Genomic DNA, 24157 nt, shown 5'->3' on the forward strand with positions numbered 1-24157 from the left:
TACTTATTGAATATGATGAATGGTTTCTTATTAAGATTCATTCCAAGCCACATTCTGACCTGGCTTTGGGGTGAAAACAGACTTGCAACAGACCCTGGTGGATGATGTGTGCTGGGGACTAGGGTGGTGACCATGATGTCCCCACCTGTCCAGCCTAGGTGGTACAGAATGACAGTGACTCCAATCCTTCCTTGTTGGTTGGTCTCGGGTGGTGCTGGGTGACTTCTATTCCACCCCATGGTCTCTTCATGGATAAGGGTCCCATCTTATCTATGATCCATCATGCTCTTCAGCATCTAAACAAAGCCAACCAGAGGTTCAGGCAGCGATGTCACCAATATGCAGATGACAGACAGCTCTACTCTCTTTTTTGCCTAAGTCACCCATGAAGGTTGTGGAACACATGCACCGGGTGCCCGAGATGGATGAAGAAGCAGCTGAAATTTAAGCTGGGTAAAAACAGGTTTTGACAGTTGGGACGGTGGCTACTCTGGATTGAGCTCTTATACAGGACAGGATAGGAACCTCCAAGTTAAGACTGCTATTGTGCCATATCATGTGGGGCTACCTATGAAACTACAGCTAGTGCAAAATGCAGTTACTCAAATGCGAACGAAACCAGGACATCTGAACATGTGACACCATTTTTTGCACCAACTGAACTGGTTAATAATAATAATATTTAAACCCCAGGTTAACTTAAACTTTAATTGTATGATGCCACCTTCACTTGTATGATGCTGCCCATATGCCACTACAGAGCTCCTGCTCTTGTACCTCCTTACTGAGAAAATTGTTTAGGCTAGAGAGTGTGAGAGAGAGCAGGGCTTTCTTGGTGGTGGCCCCAGTAATGGAACTCCTTTCTGTTAACCTACACTTTGCCCTTTCAGTCTAGGCCTTTAGAAGGAACTTGAAAGCACAACTCTTTTCAGCTGCCTTTCTTTGAGGGCACAAATGGCTTCTGCGATTCAAAGAAGTGTTTTGTTTCATTTTCAGATGGCATCTGCATCCTTATAAGTTACACACATTGCATCTTATGTATATTGCTTTGTGAGGGCTTGGCCTTAAAGGGCACCTTATAAATACTTCCAATGATTAAATAAATAACTTCATCTCGTTTAAAAATGGGCTTTTGAAGTGCATTTATTCCAAGCAGTTCTGATGTTCTGCCATTTAAGCTATATGGCTGAAGGGGACCCTTTCTCCAGATTGATCTCTGCTGTTTTGCCTTAAAAACAAAACTAAAATGCTCTTAAAAGTTTGCTCAGCCTTATGTGGGGACTCTCCTAATCAGAACAATCAAGAAAATGAACTAGCATGTTCTCCCTGTAAAAGTGATTAGGAGTGCAATCTGCAACTTCCTGTCCAGAGCTGCCTTCTTCTTCTTCCCCCATTCTTGACCCAGTTGGACAGAAGGAGCTGGTGACCAAAGACTGCAGCAGCAGCAGCAGAAACTACTGTGGAGCCAGTCCTACAGCAAAGGTAGGCGCTAGCTGGGGCAGGAGAGTGGGGTTGAGACATATAAGCTTATAGCCAGGATTTGGAGAGGGAAAATAGAAAGTATTGAGTGGGGTGGATGGGGAGAAAAGCAATTCATCATTTTTATGAATTATTCATAGTTGGGGAGCTCTGTCCAGAATAAGAGAGATCTTATCTAGAAGGAGTTTGCTCACTTTTTTAAAAAAATCTGAAGAAGGGAGAGCTGCTAAGGAAAGCAAAAAGCCACCAAATCCCCCCCCCCCTAAGATAAACCAATAAGGATCGAGTTTCCAAAGGGGTAGCTATCCTTGCTGTTTTTGCTCCAGCAAGGACTAAGAGCCACTTTAAAGACTAACAAAAGCATGCTGGCATTCATGGACTACAGTTCACTTCATCAAATGCATGGTATGGTTATCTGTGGAATCCGACTATAGTCCATGAAAGTTGATGCCCAGACAAATGTGTCAGCCTTTGAGGTGCCACAAGACTCTTTGTTTTTAATAAAAAACAGTAACTTACAATGCACAGGCTTATATTGTGTGAGACATACTCTGGAAACTAAAACTGCTATATTAGGGACTACAAATCATGACCACTCTTGTCAACTCACTTTTTAATCATTAAAACAGTGTGCCTTGATACTATTATAGTGTAGTTGCAATTTTGTCTGATACTGTCTGCGTACTAAAAATGTAATAAAACAAGGGTGTGGATGCACAGCCCTAATAACCACACAATCATTGACTATGGATATGTGCCCTGCTTCAACGATTGCAGTTTTAATAGGTCCATAGCGCTAAAAAAAAGTAGTCCCCAAACCTGTAAGACAAGGAAACTCTTACATTTCTGAAGAAATCCAGGTTCTGAGCCCTCACGGTTGTGAATAAATATAACAAATGGTTACAAGAGTGCTACTGTCAAAACTCATAAGCAACCAGATGGTCTGTACATATTCTTTTTTTATATATTCCATCATGTTTGGGGTGGGGCTTTCATTATTACTGACCACTGCTGCATGGCTGACACATTGGTTATACTGTAATTGCAACATCGCACACGTCATAAAAATATACAAGAGACAAAAATGCTGTCCACTCACAAATTTTCCCCTACCACAAAGGGAACCACATCATTTGCAATGAGAAAAAAAAGGAACCAAGCTCAAGTCATTATAGAAAAGGATTTATACACTGAACCACCACCACCACCAAGCCCTTCAAGGTACAGCTAGGATTATCCTAGCAAGCAGGTGGAACTGACCATTAGAAGTGCACCCTGGGGGCAAGGGGAAGCCCCTGTCTCACTGGAGCTTAATGTAGTTTCCTGAGACTGCCGCTGCATGGATGGGGAGCACACCCAATTCCCTTGCACTGGGCTTCTTTAAAGTTCTGACTAATGCAGACGTGGTTACTGATCCCTCGAGTTGGGGGAAATGCATTGGCAACCCCACTCCTCATCCTGGTGATGTGCATCCATGTAAGCAAGCGGAACAGGACAGTGCAGAACTAGCCAGACCACAGAGGTCCTTGATCCTATAGAGATAAGTTTGTTCCAAGAGTATAGAAAAAGCCAGGCCCACATTGAGATGGGAAGGTGGCTGTCTCGATTTCTAGACATCATTAAAGAGTGGCAACAGGCAAGATAAAAAGGTAAAGGTAAAGGTACCCCTGCCCGTACGGGCCAGTCTTGACAGACTCTAGGGTTGTGCGGCCATCTCACTCAAGAGGCCGGGGGCCAGCGCTGTCCGGAGACACTTCCGGGTCACGTGGCCAGCGTGACATTGCTGCTCTGGCGAGCCAGCGCAGCACACGGAAACGCCGTTTACCTTCCCGCCAGTAAGCGGTCCCTATTTATCTACTTGCACCCGGGGGTGCTTTTGAACTGCTAGGTTGGCAGGCGCTGGGACCAAGCAACGGGAGCACACCCCGCCGCGGGGATTCGAACCGCCGACCTTTCGATCGGCAAGCCCTAGGCGCTGAGGCTTTTACCCACAGCGCCACCCGCGTCCCTAACAGGCAAGATAGTATTATTTAATTAATGTGTGTGCACACCTGCAGAGGCAGTGGAGCCACTTGGATTTTATGGCACAGGGCAAAGATGTCTTTTGCTGCACCCATGAAGCAGGGAAGAGCCCTCGTGTTCTTTAATCCTGTACAAGGAATAAGGGGTAAAGCGAAGAAGGCTGAGATTGCTTAGCACAAAAAATCTCCTGGGTGGCCACTAGTTTTGTCACCATTTTGTGGGAGGGATTAAATCACATACCAGAAATTTAGGTTTGCACAATTGCAACTGGGGTGCAATTAATTCACTTCTTTGAAAAAAGAAACCTGGACATTTCCCAGTTAGGAAAGTGACAGACACTAAAAATTTGGGATAACCATTGATTCATGGAAGTTGTACGACATCCCCATAAAAAAATTAGAACAGAATTCCACCCACCACCCAATTACTGGAGAACAGGAAGACAACCATTCCCACTTATTAGGATATAATTAAACGAATTATACAATAGGACACCAACCTGTTGGTCAAGGGCCTTCCACAAGTTTTGGGTTCCTGCCCCTTGTGCTCCCACCCTCTCATCCTCCAGGTGTTAACATCATCTGAGTTTGCACACTTTTTCTTGATCTTCCATCAAGTGCAGCAATACAAAAAGAGGCTTATTTTGACCTTACCTGACAAATGAATCTCACTGCGTACAAGCAACAAACCAAGCGTTAAAGCTTTCCCTGGACTGCACTATTTTAGGCAGCAGGTGAAGGGTTGAATATTTGAGTTCTCTCCCATCTTAAATAAATTCATCTTCCTGCATGAAGGAAATGCTTCCACCTGTAGCCTGAAGCAGTTTAGCCCCCCAAAATATCTTGCTACTGTACTTGACTCTGCTGGTTGTATGAACTATCCCTAGCAGGGTCAACCCCAGATATGTTGCTGCTTGGAAGTGGAACATCTAAGCACCACTCCTTCCCACTAATAAACAAACAGGAGGCATAAGTCACTAGGAAGTTCTTCTGCACAAGTGTGAATAAAATAAATGGGAGCGATGCAAGAGCCCAAGGATACCCCTGCAAAGCTCCCATGCATTTCAGCAGCAGCTTGTGCTGGATAATTTCCCACTGACTGTGGCCTGATCTCTGAGGCTGCAAACTCTCCTCATTTAGAACAGCATCTAAGAAGTTTGGCTTGTTTGCATTTTTCAGGCTTTTCCTCCTTTCTTTTCTTTTTTAAAGAACATGCCTCCATTCATGGCTAATGAGAGTTTCTACGAATCTGAGGACTCCTTCACGTTACAACATATGGATTCCGTGTCTATTGGGTCTCTGCTCATCTTCTCCATCACCTTTCTCCTGGGCCTCCCCGGAAATGGCTTGGTAATCTGGGTCGTTGCTCTGAAAATGAAGCGAACGGTGAACACGGTTTGGTTTCTGCACCTTGCCGTGGCTGACTTTGTGTGCTGCCTGTCCCTGCCTTTCTCCATTGTCCACCTGGCACTGCATCAGCAGTGGCCTTTCGGGTGGTTTTTCTGCAAGATTATCCCGTCTGCTATCATCTTCAACATGTTTGCCAGTGTCTTCCTCCTCACCACCATCAGCATCGACAGGTGTCTTGTGGTAATGAAGCCTGTCTGGTGTCAGAATCACCGGACAGTAAGGTTCGCATCCGTGGTCTGTGGTGTTACCTGGTTCCTAGCTTTCATTATGTGTTTTCCTGCTTTCTTCTATCGCGAAATCTCCATTGATGAATCGGGCAATGCCAGGTGTGTCTACAATTGGCATGGTGAGGAATATGAGGAAGGATGGCCAGATTATTTGTTTCCCAGCAACGAAGAGTTTTCTAGTCAACGCCCTACCTTTGTGACTAGTAGCTATGAAGATATTTTCACAGACGGAATTTTGGGTGTGTATTCCGAGTACCATATTCTTAATACAGTCAAAAGCAAGGCTTGGTATTCTAGCACACCAAGCACTCTTGGCACTAATAGAGATACGGATTCATTGACGGTGGAAGTCTCCAGCCCAAAATACGTGTCACACGAATCTTCCCACCCAGCTACTGCCATATCCAATATTATTTATTCCGATCTTCCCGACTATTTTCTTTTTGGCAATTACTCTGGCAACCTCCCGATTAGCAATGACTCGATGGCAATGCCTTTTTATGATGAGCTGCCAAGCGTTCTTGTGTCCATTACTGTCACCCGAAGCATCTTTGGTTTCCTCCTCCCCTTCGGAATCATGACTGCCTGCTACATCCTTATTGCCCTCAAGATGCTCAGAAACCAATTTGCAAAGTCCCGCGTGAAGGCTTTGCGGGTGATCCTGCTTGTGATAGCCACTTTCTTTCTCTGTTGGGCTCCTTATCATGTCATTGGGGTGCTGTACCTCCTGGCTAACCCCAGCACAGCACTTTATGAAACACTGGCTTTGTGGAACCATGTTTCCACAGCATTGGCCTATGCCAACAGCTGCATCAACCCACTTCTTTATGTGTTTGTGGGGAAAAAATTCAGGGAAAAAGCACACCAGACGGTGCAAGGGATTTTGGAAGGGGCATTCAGTGAGGAAGGAACATGCTCCACTGCCTTCTCCCAGGAAAGAAGCAAGTCTACAGTTGACCATGATATTGATGTTTCCGCCCTCTAAAATGGAGCTTCCAGGCAACTAAACTGTCCTTGCTACTGTGGATTCTTGATTGGCACAGATGTGGCCACTTTGAATTAGTATCTGGAGCTCTTGCATATGCAGAGAGCAGCCACACCTTGTGAATCCCCTTTGTGCTGCGGTGTGAGGGGGTCAAGTGAAGTTGTGGGTTACACCACAGAAGGGAGACGGGGACAACTGCCTATCTTTGCAACATGTGTGGTGGTGGTGGTATCCAAATTTGTCAAAAATTTTCTAGCACTGCAAATGTGCCCTACAGTATTACTTGTTACATATTTTTTTCCTCTGTTGATGAAAGGAAGTAGCATAGCCATGTATGACGAGCCAGAATAAGCTTTAGCGGTGGCACAGAAATCTTGCAAGAAGTGTCAGCAGCTTTGTTTTGTAAGTGGTCTGCATTCACCAAAAACTGCCAAAGAAAACTGGACGCAGTGCTTACGTAATTTCTAAAAGCAAAGCAGGGAAGAGGTAGGCAAGGGTTGAGCCTACGTTCTGCAAGCAGATCTAGGAGGAAAGCCCCTTCCCTTAACCTTAGGTGGGAACGGCTGCTCAACAGAAAGGAAAAGGTAGTCGGGGGGGGGGGTCAACAGGCATGGCTAGAACCTACAGAACCAAGCCAAATAGTACCTGCAGACTTGAGTATCAGCTATGAGTATCCTGTCCGTTTTCAGGGCTACTGGAGACTCCATTCAAAATGTGCTTATTTCCAGAGCATACCTTAGGGGCTGCCTAGTTAATGAATTCTCTCCTACTGCAAATTCACCCAATCTGGGCACCTTTCCAGAAACACTGTAAGGCCTACATTTTAGTACTAGCACCGGGAGAGTGAGTTAAGAGAAGTGGGGTACAATTTATTCTGTTCAGCTGCAGATGCATTGCTTTTGTCCCAGTTTTTTGCTGTTACGTATTTGGATTGGGGTAGGTTGCACACATGTACTAATAAATAAGTTGCTTTTAACCCTCTGAATTAAAACAGGCTTGACTTTTCCCTCTTCACATTTATCCTATGGTTACTCTCCCTTCCTAGCAACACTAGGTGGCTTTAATTTGGAACCGCTTAGTCCTTCTGCCTCAATACTGGGGGGGAGGGGGGAGGGGGAAGAGTGTGAGAGAAACCAACTAGGGTGACAGAGAGCCTGAGCACCCAGGAAGCAGCCTGGCTCTATCAGTCTCTAGGCATCTCAATAGCAGAACCCTTACAGGCAGGTTACACCAAAAGCCAGATCAGAAGACCCAATAAAGACTAGGACGCTGCGTTGCTCTTAGTCTTTTCTCTCTCTATTCCTAAGGGATGGGAGGTTGTTTTTCTTTTCCATCCACGGGTAGAGGTAGGAGGAAGTGGCCTCCTTCCCATCTTCTCTTGAAAGCATTGGACAGAGGCCAACAGAGCAACCTCATGATTCCTTGTTGGGGAGGAACTTTCTCCTTTCCTTGACAAATTAAGGGAAACTGCACGCCAAGCAAGAACATAAAACTATGGTTTAATGTGAGGAGAGGAGGAGAGAGAGATCACTGAAGATATAAGGCAGGGAAACTATTCCTTTCCCTTCTCCATAAGGAAATATTTTCAGTTAAATCTCATCTCTGTCTCTTTCAGAAATATGTCAAGGGAGAGAAGGAAAATTCTAACTTTCATTCCTTCATGTGGCCCTTTTGCCTCCTTCCCATCCCCTTGTTGTCTTGTTCATGCTTTGTTTTTGGTTATGCTATTCTGTAAAATGTACCCTATGTATTAATAACACACCACTATTACAACAGGAAATTACAAGGATATATTCTATTATGTGCACCTAGCAGCTTGGTGATCAAGCTATTAAGGATGGCCTTGAATTGAGTGACACCTCTGCATCAGGCAGGGCATAGGCAAGAAGCTACTATTTCTTCCCCACCTGTCCTCCAAGGAGGTCAAAGTCATGGGCATCCCTTTAACAACAACCCTGAGAGGTAGGTTAGCTTGCAAGATAGCAACTGGCCCAGTCACCCAGTGAGCTTTGTGGCTGAGGAGGCATTCAAAGCAGGTCTGCCTGGTCAAAGTTTGTTGTAACCTTTGAATCCAGCAGCAGGACAGATCCAGTTGGGGCTGCAGATGCACCAGCTAAGGAGCCAACCAGGAACTCAGCTGGCTGTTCAATCTTGAGAAACCACTGTGCCTGAGGCTGTCACACAGGAGCCCCATAAGAACCTCCTGAACCACTGAGGTCTATAGGGACAGGCCCTCGCAGAACACCAGGAACCAAATGTTTCCCACAAGACCTCATCGGTCCAGTGACACAGGGGGGACAGAGTGACACAGGCTATGGGGCAGAGGAGTGCCTGTCTACAGGCCAGGTGGTTGGCCCTTCAAGTGTCTAATGTTGTCTATGGGGGGCAGAGGCTTAGGCCTCACATAATGGGAATAAGTCTGACAGAGCCTCTGTTAAGTGTCCCCCCTTGAGATGGTTAGAGAACTCTGTGCCTGATCTACATTTCTTGACAAACGAGTCAAGAAAATGGACTAGGCCACTGTAGGACATGCATTTCTGGATGCTTCCCTGTATTTGAAAAATACATTCTCTGCACAAGTAAAAAGAAAAATGAAAAAAAGGTTCTAGCTCAACCCACTCTCCAGCAGTTTTTTCCTTGCAAGGAAAAGTAACATAGGGAAACATACAAAAATGGCGCTCCTTCACCTGGCCATTCTAAAATGATGCAATCCAATCATTACCACCTCATTTGTTGTGTGTGTACACCAGGCCCACCAGTATGCAGCAGATATACCTAAAAGGAAAGGTTTGAAGAAAGCCTGTTGGTATACATGTTGAAGAAAAGGGGCTAAAGAAGCCTTCGCTCGTGTCCTGGAGAAAGTAGCTAAGTGCAAAACATGATTCCCTTTGAATGCTGCAGGTCTGATGAAAAGCCCTTTGGGCTCAAATTGTCTATTTCTAAACTCGAATCAGCAAGGAAGTCAGCTGACTTCCATATGTGCATCATTCTCCACCCAATCACTGCACCCAGCCTTTCTCAACTATGCTCAAAAGACCAGTTCCCTTTTGAAAGTCAAAGTTGCTCAATAAATAGCATGGCTCAGCAAAAATAATGTGCCAAAAAAAAAAAAGTCTCCACTCATGACTTTTATTTTGGATCACACTCCGTCACTCCTTTGAAACAAGGAAGCACCCATCACTGACTAATCTAAAAGTTTACTGCAGCACTGGACCTGAAGGTCTTTGAGCTGTGAAGTTGTACTGTATACAAGAAAATTTAAGAACAAAAGTAGATTCCTGCACTGATGGCTTCTAGAACTCCTGACTGCTGATAGGCTCTTACATCAACTCACCCAACAAAATTTCCTCTACTGAAATTTACTGTGGTGCAATGAATACTGTTAGTGTTGGATCATTCAGCCATGACCCTGGGCACCTCACTCTCTGAACCTCACACAGTTGCTGTGAAAAGAAAACAGGGTTAGCCCAAATATGTTGCCTGAGCTCCTTAGAAGAAGGGTAGGATACAAATATCAAAAACAACTTAAGTACCAGTGATTCAACTCAGTTTTAAAATATCTTGGTAGGGCTGTTTCCACACTGCGATTAAGATCTGTTGCACCTAGCCAAGGCGGTGTTAATTACATTATTTAAAAAACCAAACTTCTGGACTAATAAGGTCCTAATTCTATGTCCTAGAACATTGATCTGTAATAAATATTTATAAAAGTATGTAATCCTTTATGATAATACAGACGACTCTCAACTCACCAGGGGGTAAGGCCAAAATCACGTGCAGCCGTATCTTGAAAGTTGAACAGCTTAGTTCCCAAACGTTTTGGCTCCCAAACAGTTTGCAAACTATTTTTGGAAGCCAAACATCCAACAGGGCTTCTGTGGCTTTTGATTGGCTGCAGGAGCTTCCTGCAGCCAATCAGAAGATGTGCTGTGGTTTTTGAACATTTTGGAAGTCGAACAGACTTCCAGAACAGATTCCATTCGACTTCCAAGGTACGATTGTATAGTCAAAACACATTGGGTTCAACAGTGAGTGGAATTGCCAAAGTCTTTTTTCTCCATATATATATTCTTTCAATTTCGTTGTTCTGTATGGGACAATGACAATAAAGATTATTGTTTTGTATTGTATTGTATTATTCTGTATAATTTATTCTGCTTTTACTAATAATAATAAGGAGCAATGCAAGGGCACTCAAGCCACATCCCTAGTGAAATAAACTATTTTCAACCACCTTCCTGGATTCTAGGATTTCAGCCCCCAATTTCAATAATATCTTTAAAATCATAACGGACAAAGCATTTTTTAAAAAGAAAAAGGAAGCAGTGTTTCTCAAAACATTGAATTCTGCACTTTCTGTGCTCCTGCAAAATTCACTGTATAGACACTACTCTGCACGAAGGGATGGCTTTGGGCTCTGGTTGTAACATGAGGTGGTACAAATGTAAGGAATAAACTGGAATCAAGCATATGTAAAATGACAGGCTTTGTTTCAGTAAGAACAAGGCTGTATTTCCTTTGTCCAAATTCCAGCCCAATGATGTGAGTTGCACCTTACGAGTTGCCACAGACAAATTAAAACAGGGGCACCAAAGGGATTAAACCATAAACATTCACTTTTTTAATTAAGAAAGCATGCAAAAAAAATAAATCTGTGAGGCCACACCCCTCTCCCATCTCCTTGACATAAAGCATTGTGGGCTGCACTGAAGCGGGTGGGCAGACGAGGGATTTCTCTCCACGGCAGGCAGGCAGGCTGGCCGGCCAGCCCTCTGTGCTGCTGACCCTTGTTTTTCCAGGACAGGCTGTGTCAGCTGCTCACAGTGCAGAATTCCAGTGCTGAGTCTATGACTTCATGTGTCCATTCCAATACTAACCCACTTGAGAATGATGCAGTTAATTCAGAGGCAAAAGGGAGGATGTGGCTAATTTGCACACTGACTGGCATATATTTACATATGCAAACAAGGCGCCTTTAAATACCTATAGGAGTGATCTTTTATTCCCTCCAACTTCTGTGGATTTTATTCTTCGAAAACTTCTTGTAAAAAGCACCAGCTGCATCTGGAGAAGTCATCTCTACAGCGTGTTCCACAGACACTCACCAACAAGAATCTCCTGTTCCTGGTCACATCATTCTCATCTTGGGACAGTGTAGACAACCATTAAAACTCCTCCAGGAATTCAGCTCAGGGATTTTCTACTCCTCTCAGTACACACAATGATGGCCCCATTCCCCAACAACCAAAAATTCCCTCCCTCCAAAATCCAATGGAACAGTGAGTTAAAAGCAGTGCTACAGAACCTTCCCACCCTCGGGCACAGCACTTTCCTATGATGTTTTTTGCTTCCAACTTAAGTTTCCTCTTCACACAAAGCAGGCTTGCAGCTGAAAGAGTATGCAGATTAACAAGAGGTCTGGCAAAAGAGAGTCACACTAGAAACGTAAAACAAAGCAGCAAAGAGGTCACCTAGCTAGATCCAGTTCAAAATTCAATCCTACACTGGCACCCTTCTTCTTCCTTGTCTCCTAAGGACTGCCATACAACTGAACTTCTGCCCTTCCTGACCCCACGTGACTTGGAAGGGCCCTTCCAACTTTCCCTCCTTTTCCAGCTATACACTTTCGGCATCTTCTTCACAGAGATATTCCACAATCACTTAGCCTCTACCAGAAACCCTCCACCCACCAAGCTCTGCTCAGCATTACATTCCTCCTTTCACCTTAAGTTTATCCAGGAAACAGGGACCACCAGTTGCTTATTTTATATGAGGCAGACAAGACACCCTCAGCTCCTACTCTTGCATCACAAGCCACAACACTTTCTAGAGAATTGAGAGGAAGTCAAATTCAGGAGTTAAAAAAACAAAACCTTGCAGGGTAGAGAAGTTACTTCTTGATTTTTATGTCTTATCTGCATATTCAAATAAGAGCCTTACTGCACTATGAGAGAAGGCAGCAGGAGGGGGGCGGAACTGTGATAAGACAAGCCCTGAGGATTCTGGTTCGATCTTGGTACCCAAGCCACATGATGCGGATACAAGCCAGACCTGTCAAGCTTTCTTTGTCTGCCGAGGGGGAAAGTGCAAAATGGCAGTGATTGAAAAAGGCAGTGTAGAAAAAAGGTAAAGGCCCCCATCGTCTATACCAGACACTCAGTCCCTACCAAGCAGCAGACTCGTAACCACCATGTTTCAGCTAGAGGGAAGTCCTCACCTTCCACTAAGGCAAGCCTGTCTCTGTCAAACTCCAATATTCCAGCTGTTCTCCACACCCAGAGCCTCATATTCTGTGCACTTGTTAATCCTGCTGCTCCTGCTGGTGTGAGAAAGTTCACAGACCTCCTTTCAACGCCGATCTAACCCTCCCCCTCCCCTCCCCCTCCCCCTTTACAACATTTAAGAAAGAACATAATTATTACAGACTTTCAAGATTCACGGGGCTCTCTCACTTTTGTAGCCAATAAAACAGAGTCACTGGCCACCTTGAAGGGAAAGCGGGATTGTTAAAACGCAGGTGATGCAGGAAGAGAAAGATGCCCTCAAGAATTCCTCCTTCCGAGGTCTTCTCATGACACCAAAAAACAGTTTTCCTACCCTCCATCCCACACAGGGTGCCAGTAAACACATAAAATCCGAAGCTGGAAGATGGAGCAGAAGGGCTGTGCACTATTATTGATGATGATAATAATAATAATAATAAAGAAGAAGAAGAAAATAAGGTAAAACAGGGAGCGCAAGGAAGGATTATCTTCGGCAGCATCTTGCGGCAGCTTCTCTGGCGGAAGTAGAGAATATATATCTATATACAGGCAAGGAAAGAGGCTGAAGGTGCTGGTCTTGTGACCCAACCCCAGACTCCCCTTCCCATACCCTACATGAGGGATGTGCTATCAAGTCTGTAACTTGCTAGGTGATCAAATCCCAGTTGAAATCATCGGGGATTTCCTCATTGGCACCTGGAGGCGGCCGTGGAACCAGATGATGACCTGAATGCATTGCAGAAAGGAAGAAAACAGGAAACAAGTGGTCTATTATGTAGAATTCTTGATAATAAACTACTATGATCATTACAGAGCAGCTCAGTTCAGTTGAAACTCTGCACATGCCCCCAAATGGTGTTTTTCGCTTGGCCCTGGTGGCATATGTGAGACTGTCAACATATTCAGGCCCTTAAACAGGAGGCTGCAATTGCTTCAATTAATTCCGGAATCCAATGTCATATCTAATGCAAGCAACACTTTGTCTGTTATCTCTTGTGAGTGAATGGATTGAGCCAAAAAGCATATCCTGCATTTCCCGAGAGGGCCAAGCTGAACCATTTTCCAGCAAAGGTGAGATCACCTCATTAGAATGAGATCTGAGTCGTGGACTTTGCTTTAACCCTGTGGTAAAACAGCTGGCATGACTTAGGCAGACCCAGGGAAACACATTACCTGTGTCTTTTTACTATAATGACTCATGCTCAAACTGGACCTTTGCAAAAAGCCTGGTTCAGATTGAGGTGCGGTTTACTGGTAAGTTTCCCCTGTTACTGCATGTACACTGTATTCATAGTTTGTACAGCCATTTGGGATCACACCAGAAGGCTGCTCTGCTTTCAGATGCTCTATAGGTCGGTGTGGAAGATGGCTTTTCTCCCTGTCATTAACTTAAGTTAGATCCTTTCCTTGTCTCAATCTTCTCCATACTCCTTGTATCTGAACTGTGTTTGTCATTTTCTTCAGAATTATTCAGGACCCCTAGGCCCCTTTCCCAAAGGATAATTTTTTCTATGTTTAAATGAATTGAAAGGTTTGAAAGAAGCCAGGATAAAACTGGAGATTAATTGCAAGGAAAGAAGCATTTTGACTAGACTCTGCAAGGGCCTGGTGGATTTTGCTGTCCGGTAGGTAAAGAGAGACAATGTCTGCAGGGACACTGGGTTTCACTGGAACTAATAAGTAAGTCTGCTCAGCTGTAGACTACTAGCACATTATAGACAGTGCCCCTCTTGAGTTGCAGTAGACAACCCAGTTTTTTGCCTTTCCTTCAACCACATGACAGGTAAATATTAGCACCTCAACTTTTGTACTTCTTTCTGTTTTCTGAATTTCCCAGTCCCATGCACTTTTAGTCTTTCCATTCTACACCTGTAGTACAGTGGACCTTCCAGATACGAACTTAATTCATTCCGGGGGTCCGTACATATCCCGAAAAGTCTGCATCTAGAGGCGCCTCTTCTGCACATGCACGCGGCACGATAGAGCGCTTCTGCGCATGCGCGACGAAACCCGGAAGTATACACTTCCGGGGCTGCCGCATTCGCAACCCGAAAGTTACATTACCCGAAGGTAACGTAACACGAGGGTCCACTGTAGTAACTAAGCATTTGGGCCAAGCAATGGGTGGGTGGTTTAGCCTGTGTAACTGAGCACCTAACTCAAACATTTGCTAGAAATCATCTGCATATGTCTGGAGAAAGAGATGATAGCAGAAAGCAGATGATTTATACTTGCCAGCTAGACCCTGGAGCAAGCCAGAAATGAAATTATTCAACTTTTTATGTTCAAAGAGTATCTCAAAACTCATCCTTACCTGGACGATTATACCCTGGTGTGTCCTGGGTGGAAATCTGGTACATTGGAGATGGCCCAGAGTAGAGATGGGGAGGCTGTGGCTGACCGTAAGAGTTCACTAGCAGAGAAAAGGGGAAAAGAACCATCAATAGCCCCAGCTACCTGCTTGCAACCTGGGAACACAAAAGACTAAGGTGGGATATGTGACTTCTACACATGCTCTCAGGTCTTCCTATAGGTTTATCTGTAGCATCATCTGGGATACAGAAAATCAGGGATGGTTTCTATCATTCAACTGGTTTGGCTCCTTTGCCAGATATAAATATGAAAAACAATTAGCAACTTTCTCAATACATAAAAATAAAATAAAAAAGATATATGTACAATTTGCATTTTCTGCAAAACACAGATCTGTTTTTGGTTTCAGTTTTGTTGTATGTGAATTCATGTACCTCACTAGCCATGTCTGAGCACTATAGTTACAAAGTTGACATAAATTTGCTAGATCAACTCTTAAAGACTTCCTCCTTTTATCTTTATGCTCTTTCAAAAGCATACTAATTCAGCTTTGCAAAGAAATCCACAAAAATTACTAGCCCACTAGGCCTTCATACACCAGTTCAGTAATTTTTGAAAACTGTTACAAGTCTTTCATTGTATAATTAATTCCATCGTGGCTTAACTGGAGGCATTTCTTACAGGTAAGCGGTTATTTACAAACCTATGCTACTCATATGACTTTACTGCACTAGAGTAAATGTGGTGGGGTGCAATTTGAAGTCGAAGAGGTAACAATATTTAGATGTTTTCACACAATGTGGCAACATAATGAGCATGTGCAGCCCAGTATTCATACATTATGGACAACAGAAGACTCTTTGGAAATGGCTGAATTGTGGAATAAATTCATACCATGCAATCTCACTGTAGCAGTGAAAACTGGGGCAACCTGAACATCCTTTGATAACTGCAAATATGCCTTTGCATTTGTATAAGCTCTATGAATTCTTCTGATTCTTTTCAGCAAAGGCTTTCTTTCTTATCTCCGTGTGTTCCATGGGTGACTTGTGAATAAGCTTTTGCAGAATGCTTTCTTATAACTTGTTTTAAAACCGCTGTGTGTTGCTAAGAAGTGGTCATCAGGTCCCTGATTGTTTTCCTTGAGTCTTTCACACTAGTCAGAACAATAAAAGCTGAGATAGGCTGATAAACTATGTCTTGGCCCTTTTGAAACAGACACACATGCACTCATTCATGAGGTACATTTTCATCTCTCAGTAAAACACAGTATTTCTCAGTATGCACAGACACACACTTGCTAGCTGTATAAAGTGGCAAAGAACTGGACATGCTTAGCCATCCATCCTGTGCAAATCTGAGCCTACCGTAAGTGGGGGGGAACTCCTTTATGGTAATGGCAGTTGCCAACATTGCAGCATGTGTTTGCTACCATCTTTGCATTGCTCAGATATACTCTGGGCACCGAACATTCAGAATTTTTGGTGATGGTACAGGCACCTCAAACTACACTCTTCTTTTCTCCCCCCTGTATACTAAGGGATCAGGCAAAACAGATCAAGGTTAGGGGAAATCTGCGAGACGGAGACCAGATGTGACAAAAACATATGCTTTGTTGAACCTTTTATCCCCATCCCTAGAAACGGTGCCACGTGAGGGGGTGTGGCTACACCTCTTTGATTCCGTCTCACCTACTGTCCTGGCATGGCAGGTCCCCACCCAGAAAGCCCTGCTGAGTACCTTGGTTCATGGGCTGCTCTTGTTTGCCACTATTCATGGCACAGGACTCGGAGATTCGGGGAAGCTGCTGTGGACCTCCCAGGTGAGGGAGCTGACCGGTCTGGGTGAGAAAGTGATTGAGGGAGTCACAGAGGTTGGCAATGTGATGCTGATCTAGAGTCCAGTTCTTACGCTCAGCCTGGCGCAGACTCTCCATCAACTCTGCAGGGGCCAGAGAAAGAGAGAGGTAAGAAACTAGGCGTCACTGTTCTCTACTCTTGCCGAAGAGATCCTTCTCTATATCTCTACTTCCCACTCTAAGCCTTTGAAGGGCCCTTTTCCTCTCTACCAGAGTGAAGGGTGTAAGGAAATAACATAACATGACCCACCTGAGAACTGGGAGTGCTCAATGCTAGACCAGTTCAGCCGATTCACCATCTTGAAACTTTCTTTTAGGGAATCTATGTTGGAGCACCACTCAGGGGGAAATGCTGAAAAATGGGGGACACAAAATAGTCAATAGGGTGTACCCCCATACCTTATATTAGACACCAAATACATGCCTAATACATTTATCTCTAAAATCCTGAACTGAACAACCTACCTCCTCAGGACAACGTAACTCTTCTCTGTACCCAGCCACTCCTCTCCCTGTTTTATTCATTAATTCATTCAAAGCTTTCCAAGCTCCTTTTATCATCAATAATGGCTTACAAAAACTGAAGCTAATAAAATAATAGATATAAACACAAACACCCAGCAGTTAAAAGCAAAATTTAAAGCCATCTACTCTAAGGAACCACCCACTAACAGTGCCTCAGTCTTATCTGGATTGAGTTTCAGTTTGTTGCCTCCTATCCTGTCCATTATCAAGGCAAGACACCTGTCCAGCACTTCCACTGCCTCACGTTCAGATGTAAAGGAGAAATAGAGCCCAGTGTCATCAGCATACTGCTAACAAGGTACTCCAAACCTGTGGATAACCCCACCCAGCAGTTTCATGTAGATGTTAAACAACATGGGGGATAGGAGTGAGCCCTGCAGGACCCCACTTTGAAGGTTCCACATGGCTGAAAAGCATTCCCCAAGCAACACCCTCTGGGAATGACCATCCAAGTAGGATTGGAACCACCGCAAAGTGGTGCCACCCACACCTATTTCGGACAGTTGCTCCAGGATACCATGGTTGATGGTATCGAAAGCCATTGAGAGGTCAAGAAGAATTAACAGGGACATGTTTCCAAAGTAGTTTCTGTGCCTAAACCCCAACTGAAATGGATCTGGAAAATCAGTTTCTTCCAAAAGCACCTGGATATGGTATGCGACCACTAGCTACAGAACCTTGCTCAGGAAAAGGAGATTAGCAACTGGTTGGTAGTAGGTTAGGTTTTCCAAATCCAGGGAATTTTTCTTCTGGGCTGCCACCCTGCCACCCCAAACTTCTGAGGGCAGTGGAACTAGCAAGAAGGCCCTACTGCTGAACTTAACACCTGAGAGGATCTGAAGGGAAGAAGATAGTTTTAGAAATTTGGGGCTCATGTTGTTAAGGGCTTTAAACGCTAACGTAAGCACCCTGAATTGAACCCAGAAACTATCCGGCAACCAATGCAGCTGTTTTAAAACAGGGATTATATTGGAGTTCTAAATAGAACCCCAGCTGCATTTGGATCAATTGAAGTTTTCGAGTTGTATTCAAGGGCAGCCCTATGGAGAGTGAATTGCAACAATCCAGTCCATAAGTTACTGTGTACTGTGACTGTATCATCTCTGTCCAAAAGGGACTGGAGCTGGTGAACTAGCCTCAGCTAGATATAGGCACTCCTAGTCAAAACCACCTGAGCCTACAGTGATAGTGTTGGACCTTGGAGTAAACCCAAGGCCCAGTGCAGGGTACAATCAAGAGAGCTGCAGTCAGTTCTGACTTCCTGCACAATGCAGGCCTGCACAAGTGTGTTTTTCCACATTCATACTTGACTATCTTTGGTGCACAGCTAAAAATGTAAACTGTGAAGTGGCCCTTCATGATTTGTTCAGAAGAAACATGCCAAAAGCTCCTCAACTCCAAACTTTCAGCCTTGCCTAGTCCATCTGTCCTTAATTCAATGAATATTTCTGTCAGTTTGCCCACTCTGTAACTCACCAAAGCTAGCATTATTCATGGAAGCTTGTGATTGCTGCTGCTGTTGCTGTTGTTGTTGTTGCTGCTGCTGCTGTTGCTGTGAATGGGAGTGCGGGTGGTGGTGCTGATGCTGGTGATATCCTCCATGCTGCATTGAAGAGGGGTGAATGGACATCACAGGTGGGGGGCCATAGCTGTCACCTCCTTGCTGCTTGCCACCCTGGGATGGACAGCCTTCTGAGGTTGGAGTGTGGAGGGGGGGTGCAGCTCCCACCGAGGAGGGCACCGGCTGCTGGTGGTACATATAGTAATTGTGGTTGGAGGGCTGCATGTCACCCAGGAGGGAAGAGAAATCTGAAGGGAGGATTAAGAGGAAAGTATTAAAATGGGTGGCGGGCCCTTTTTAGCCTGGAGGGCCACATTCACCTGTGCCCAGCCCTCCAGGAGCCACTATGGCCACCCACTCTCTTATCAGGTACATGCACTTATGCACACACACACAAGACACACACAGGCATATTATGGCCCTCCTTCTGCTCCTCCTCATCTGATGACTGGCAAGGGGGCAGTGAACACCTTTATCTGGGAACTGGGCTCTGCCCACCCCATGTTTTTTAATCCCTATCTCACTATTTTGCTGCGGCTGCCAACACTGGCAAGGTCTTGGACAGCCAGAAAAAACTGTGTGTGCATGGGAGGGGCAAATCACGCCCTTGAACTGAGGTTAACCACTCCTGCATTAAAATACACAAAGGTAGCAGAAACATCAGTTCTATACCCTTCCTAGAAATGAGGCGAGTACCCCAAATATTATAAAACAAGCCATTAGCACTTCAGTGACCACATTTCTAGCAATGTTCACTAAACAGCAGCTTGGGTCCAGAATTTTTCACACCTTTTCTACGCGAATAACACAAAAGACAAGATTAGCTTCATGAGATGCTGCCCCCCAGTGGCTGTAACTGATCGACAGAATGCAAAGTACTCTGGAGTAGGCCTGGGCGATTTATTGATATATCATTGCCCAGGACTGTTATGAGGGGCAGACCGCGATGACAGCTTCACTCAGTGGTATATTGTGGGTGACACTGCTGCTTCCAAAGACCCTCTGCTACCAGCACCCAGCACGCCAAGGGAGCAACAAGCTGCAGTGGGGCTGCTCACCTGCCCCGCCCCCCACACCAGCGAAGGCAGAGGGAGTCCTGCAAACGGAGTCCTGCCAGGCTCCGTCACAGGGCTCCCTCCGTCTTGGGGAGTCATGGGGCTCGCTCAGCTGGAGCCTTCCTGCCCCCCAGCTGAGCAGCAGGCTGGGGCCAGCTGCCACTGGCCCTAGGGTGAAAGTGTCTCAGCTCCCGCGGTGACAGCTGTGGCAGTTTCACCCAGTGCCTCGCAGGCTGGGGCAACTGCAGCTAGTTTCAGCATCGCCAAACCACAATGTTTGGCTGGTGATACACCACAATGTGGATCGCCCAACCCTACTCTGGAGCTGGGAAACAAGTACCATATTTCACCAAATGATCATCGCACCCTGTTTTTTCAGTCCAAAAACCAGGTTACCTTTCATTCCATAATCATTGCATGGTATAATTCTGTTTGTCCTGCCACTTAAACAGAGCAGCAATGTATTCACCAGTGGGATATGGATACACATTTTTCTCTTGCGCATTGTGCATTGCAAGCTTAGCAATGCAAGCTTAGCATTCTCAGTGCACATGTCAGTATACTATACTGCATTTCCATAGGTGCAAGTGAAGTGTGCAGGCGGGCATAGCTGCCTTGAGTGAGGCACATGATATGATAAGACCTGCATCTTCCTGCGATAGCTTAGTGATAATAAAATTTAGTAATAATAAAATTCTTGCTTCACATAATGGTTGCACCCCACTTTGGGGCAAAAAAAGGCATAAAATCTGTGGCAATTATACAGGGAATTACGGTAATCTTTCTCTGCAACCTGTTTGCTATTGATCTTTCCCCTTTCCCTACAGCATAGGCATGTCCCTAACCCAAGAGGTCAGCTAAAAACACTCAATCCATTATTGAGCATATAGTTCTGTAGCAATTTTTAATTCAGTAGGCATTCTGCAAAAAAGGAGGTTTCACTGAAAAAGGGACATAGGACTTCTAACTTGTCCTCTAGAGCAGGCCAACTTCTTCAGCCGAGAAGGGCTCTTCAAGTGTAGGGGCCTCATTCCAGCCTCAACATCAGGAAGAACTTTCTGACAGTAAGAGCTGTTTGGAAGTGGAAGGGACTCCCTTGGGAGGTGGTGGCCTCTCCTTCCTTGGAAGTTTTTAAGCAGAGGTTGGATGGCCATCTGTCATGGATGCTTTAGCTGAGATTCCTGCATTGCAGGGAGTTGGACTAAATGACTCCCAAGGGTCTCTTTTTTAAGTCTACAATTCTATGATTCTAAGGTGATTATCTGGGGTGCAGACACCTCTCTCTCTCTCCCCCCCTTTCTCTCCACCCCCCGATCATACCTCGCACTGTTACTCACCATGCTGGGATGAGGAGGATTTCTCAAGCATGGATTTATAGAGATTTCGGAAGGACCAGCTCAGGTCCTGGAAGTTGATCTCAGAATAGGAGAATTTCAAGTCGTTGCTGTTACTGTAATGTGGAGGTGGCACATCTGGACCTTCACGGCTCTGACCGCCAGCCACTGTTGCTGCCACATCCACAGGCCCTGTGCTCTGCTGAAGATAAACAGGTGTATTAAATAGAATTCTAGCCTTTTGAAACCAGGGATTGTATATGTACAATTAGCTCTGGCCCACATCCAAGGCATGCCACTGTGCCGCAGCTCATTTCCCCTTCCCTTCATCATCCATGTCCTTTTTTGCTTTTCAATGGCCTTCCCCCATTTTCTTCCTCCCTCCTCCCAGCAGCCGCCTTTTTCCGCTGCTTCTCCCTCTTCTCACCCTCGACTCACCTGACTGTAATTGCCAATAGGCGGTGTGCTTTGCAAGGATAGCTGCTGGGTGGATTCAGGGGACAGCGAGGATTCTGCCCCAACAGAAACAGGCCCCCGGGGGCTCTTGCTTGCCTCTTGCTCTGGGGAATCCTGGGACAGCTGAACAGATGGAAAATATGCTCATAAGAAACACATGGGCAGAGAAGTAAAACTGCAGAGAAACAACTCACTCTAGAGTTGACAGAAAATTGATAGGACTAGATAGGGGCAAGTATGGCAGTCAAGGAGAGCGTCACCTGCCACGCAATGTGCGTGGGAAATTAAAAACTCCATGTCTAGTGGTTGAACAACGGACTCACATGCGGTGAGCCAATTTAAGATCACCAGCCAAGACATAACTATTGAACAAACCTCAGAAACCTTTTGTGAAATATAACACATGAACTTTCCATTAGTGCTGCAAACCAATTAAATAATTTTTATGTGATTAGTTATAAGTTTTAATTGATTAATTAACTGATCTATCAATTAAATCTGCATATGGGTTAAAACAGTGTTTCTACAGCACAAAGCACTTTCTTTGTTTTTAGATGAGGCGTGTATGTGTTGTAATAGGCATTTCTGTGCGTTGTGGCACCCGTCACGGTCCTCCATGCACCAGCAGAGGTTTAGTCGTGCTGGCCACATGACCCAGAAAGCTGTCTGCAGACAAACACCACTCCCTCAACCTGAAAAGTGAGATGAGCGCCACACCCCATAGTCGTCTTTGACTGGACTTAACTGTCCAGCGTCCTTGGACAGGCATCATCTTAGAAGAGGCATCCCCCAGACCCACTGAACGCAAAAAAATTGGAATGCTTCTTTTAAGCTCTTGTACTAAAAAAAAAAATTTATAAAAATTAAATTGCTGTACAATTAATTGCAGCATCTTTTTGGGTGATTAAAAGTTTTTTAATTAATTAATTTAACTCTTTAATTTAATGTATTATTGCATATTTACTGTAGAGCCAGTCTCACTCTGTTTAGTGGGGTTTACTCCAAGGCATGTGTGCACAAGAATGCAAGCAAAACATTGCAGCCCTACTGAATGATTTAATAAATCTATGCTGTTTTTGGAGCAATATAGCTAATACAGTTATTAATCATTAGGTTAATAATTTAAAAGAACAAAATTAAAGTCATTTAAATTAAGCACATGTGTATAATTTATTATGTATTTTGCTATTTAAATCATAATAATAATAATCCTGATTCTGCTAATAATGGAGCAGGCTGAGGAAGAGAGGGCAAAGGGGGCATGGAAGCCTTTCCCTCCTTTGGCTGCTGCAAATCTTATGCAATTCTTCTCTATTTCCAAATCTCAGCAGACATTGCTCATGCACTGACAAACATTGCTTCAAGCCCATAAAGGCTACAAACTTGCTTTTAAAAAAACATGAAAGTGAAGGCTCGCAGAAGCCTGAGTTTTATGACCAATGCATTACTTCTGTGCCATGTAGGATCATGTCCTTTGGAAAAAGTGGATCTCTTAATCATCTCACAAATGCTTTGGATTTTGAGGGTAGGAATGGGGAGCCACACTCACATCGTCATCTGGTGGGTGACGCCTCTTCCGGGAAATATCAGGACAGGTATCTATGGTCCAGTAAGAACCCTGCAAAGAATAAGATCTACTGGTGAAAGGAGTATAAAACCAACCCTTGATATCAGCGATAGCAACAGCAGCAGTGCAACCCATAATACCAAAGAGCATGCAGGTTGCCACAGCTTATCAATTACTCTTGCAGCACAAGACAGGTCCTTTCTTTACATTGCAACATCATTGCAACATCATCCTTGATACTTTTTTGTGATGTCACAATCCCAGTACTCCTTCAGTCTCCAATAAACTCTTGGGAAGAACAGGTTGGACAAGAACAGCAATTCTGATGTAAAAGTATGAAAAAGAATGACCAGGGCAGAAATGCAGTAAAATCTTTAAAAATGTGATGTTTTGCTCCTGTTGCAGGATAGTTCTGGGGTCATGCACACACATATTACAGTCTGGGATACAAAGGCCCGCTGCTTTCTCTTAGCTTTCCCAAATGTGCACATACCGAAGAAGTCAGAGCTATTTCATCTACACTAGAGTTTATTACTTATTACTATTGATATTACTATTACTATTACTGAGAGATACAGAAGAACAAAACCTGAATGTTCTTTCCTTGCTTCTTCAGCAGAGCAGTAAATACCTATGCCCTACTTATACACAAACCTTTGCTCTAGCCTGGAGTAGGAGCAGCAGAATTTTTAACTTGCCTGCATATTTTATGTCCTCACTTAATCTGTTCATTCACATTAGTCCAATTTCTGCCAAGAGCAGGAGTGAGGGTTTAGAAGTCAATGCAACATTGGTTTAAAAAAACACCTCCCCACCATGATGATCAAATGTCTAGCTTGATCCCTCTCACCTTTCCAGGGTCGTCCCGAGGGCGAGGCACTTTCCGAAAGCATTTATTCAGAGACAGATTGTGACGAATGGAGTTCTAGGGAGGAAAAAAATGACATAGCTAACAGGCAGGCTGCTCACCCATGCCCTTATCACCTCCCTAGCCCAAATACTGCTGCTTTCCCCTCAGCCAGAGCTCCCAGGCACAGCTATGGTTGTTGTTGTTGTTGTTGTTGTTGTTGTTGTTGTTGTTGTTGTTGTTGTTGTTGTTTTGC

General features: G+C 44.5%; 2 protein-coding genes across 10 annotated transcripts in view; one reads left to right on the top strand and one right to left on the bottom strand.

Moving 5' to 3' along the window:
- Positions 1-1417: 1417 nt before the first annotated feature.
- C3AR1 (complement C3a receptor 1) lies at positions 1418-10252 on the top strand. Of its 2 annotated transcripts, none has more exons than XM_077934545.1 (2): positions 1418-1482; positions 4710-10252. In XM_077934545.1, the coding sequence occupies exon 2, from the start codon at positions 4713-4715 to the stop codon at positions 6120-6122; it is 1410 nt and encodes a 469-aa protein (XP_077790671.1). In that variant the 5' UTR covers positions 1418-1482; positions 4710-4712; the 3' UTR covers positions 6123-10252. The 2 variants fall into 2 exon arrangements, with proteins under 2 accessions (XP_077790671.1, XP_077790669.1); XM_077934543.1 differs by lacking the exon at positions 1418-1482 and adding an exon at positions 1761-3115 and having other exon boundaries at positions 3495-10252.
- A 468-nt stretch (positions 10253-10720) lies between these two features.
- The window catches only part of FOXJ2 (forkhead box J2), a 31888-nt gene continuing 18451 nt past the window's right edge, over positions 10721-24157 (bottom strand). For 6 of the 8 annotated variants that reach the window (XM_028743369.2, XM_028743370.2, XM_028743368.2 and 3 more), the window contains 9 exons: positions 23905-23979; positions 23037-23105; positions 21470-21610; positions 21035-21233; positions 18558-18890; positions 16807-16908; positions 16439-16639; positions 14700-14798; positions 10721-13111 (listed from right to left, as the gene is read on the bottom strand). In XM_028743369.2, coding sequence (XP_028599202.2) covers positions 13032-13111; positions 14700-14798; positions 16439-16639; positions 16807-16908; positions 18558-18890; positions 21035-21233; positions 21470-21610; positions 23037-23105; positions 23905-23979 — 1299 coding nt within the window. In that variant the 3' untranslated portion in view covers positions 10721-13031. The remainder of the gene's footprint in view (positions 13112-14699; positions 14799-16438; positions 16640-16806; positions 16909-18557; positions 18891-21034; positions 21234-21469; positions 21611-23036; positions 23106-23904; positions 23980-24157) is intronic. The other 2 variants (XM_028743371.2, XM_028743374.2) reach the window with 2 other exon arrangements.

Source organism: Podarcis muralis, chromosome 9 (assembly GCF_964188315.1).
Source record: "Podarcis muralis chromosome 9, rPodMur119.hap1.1, whole genome shotgun sequence".
NCBI classification, from domain to species: Eukaryota; Metazoa; Chordata; class Lepidosauria; order Squamata; family Lacertidae; genus Podarcis; species Podarcis muralis.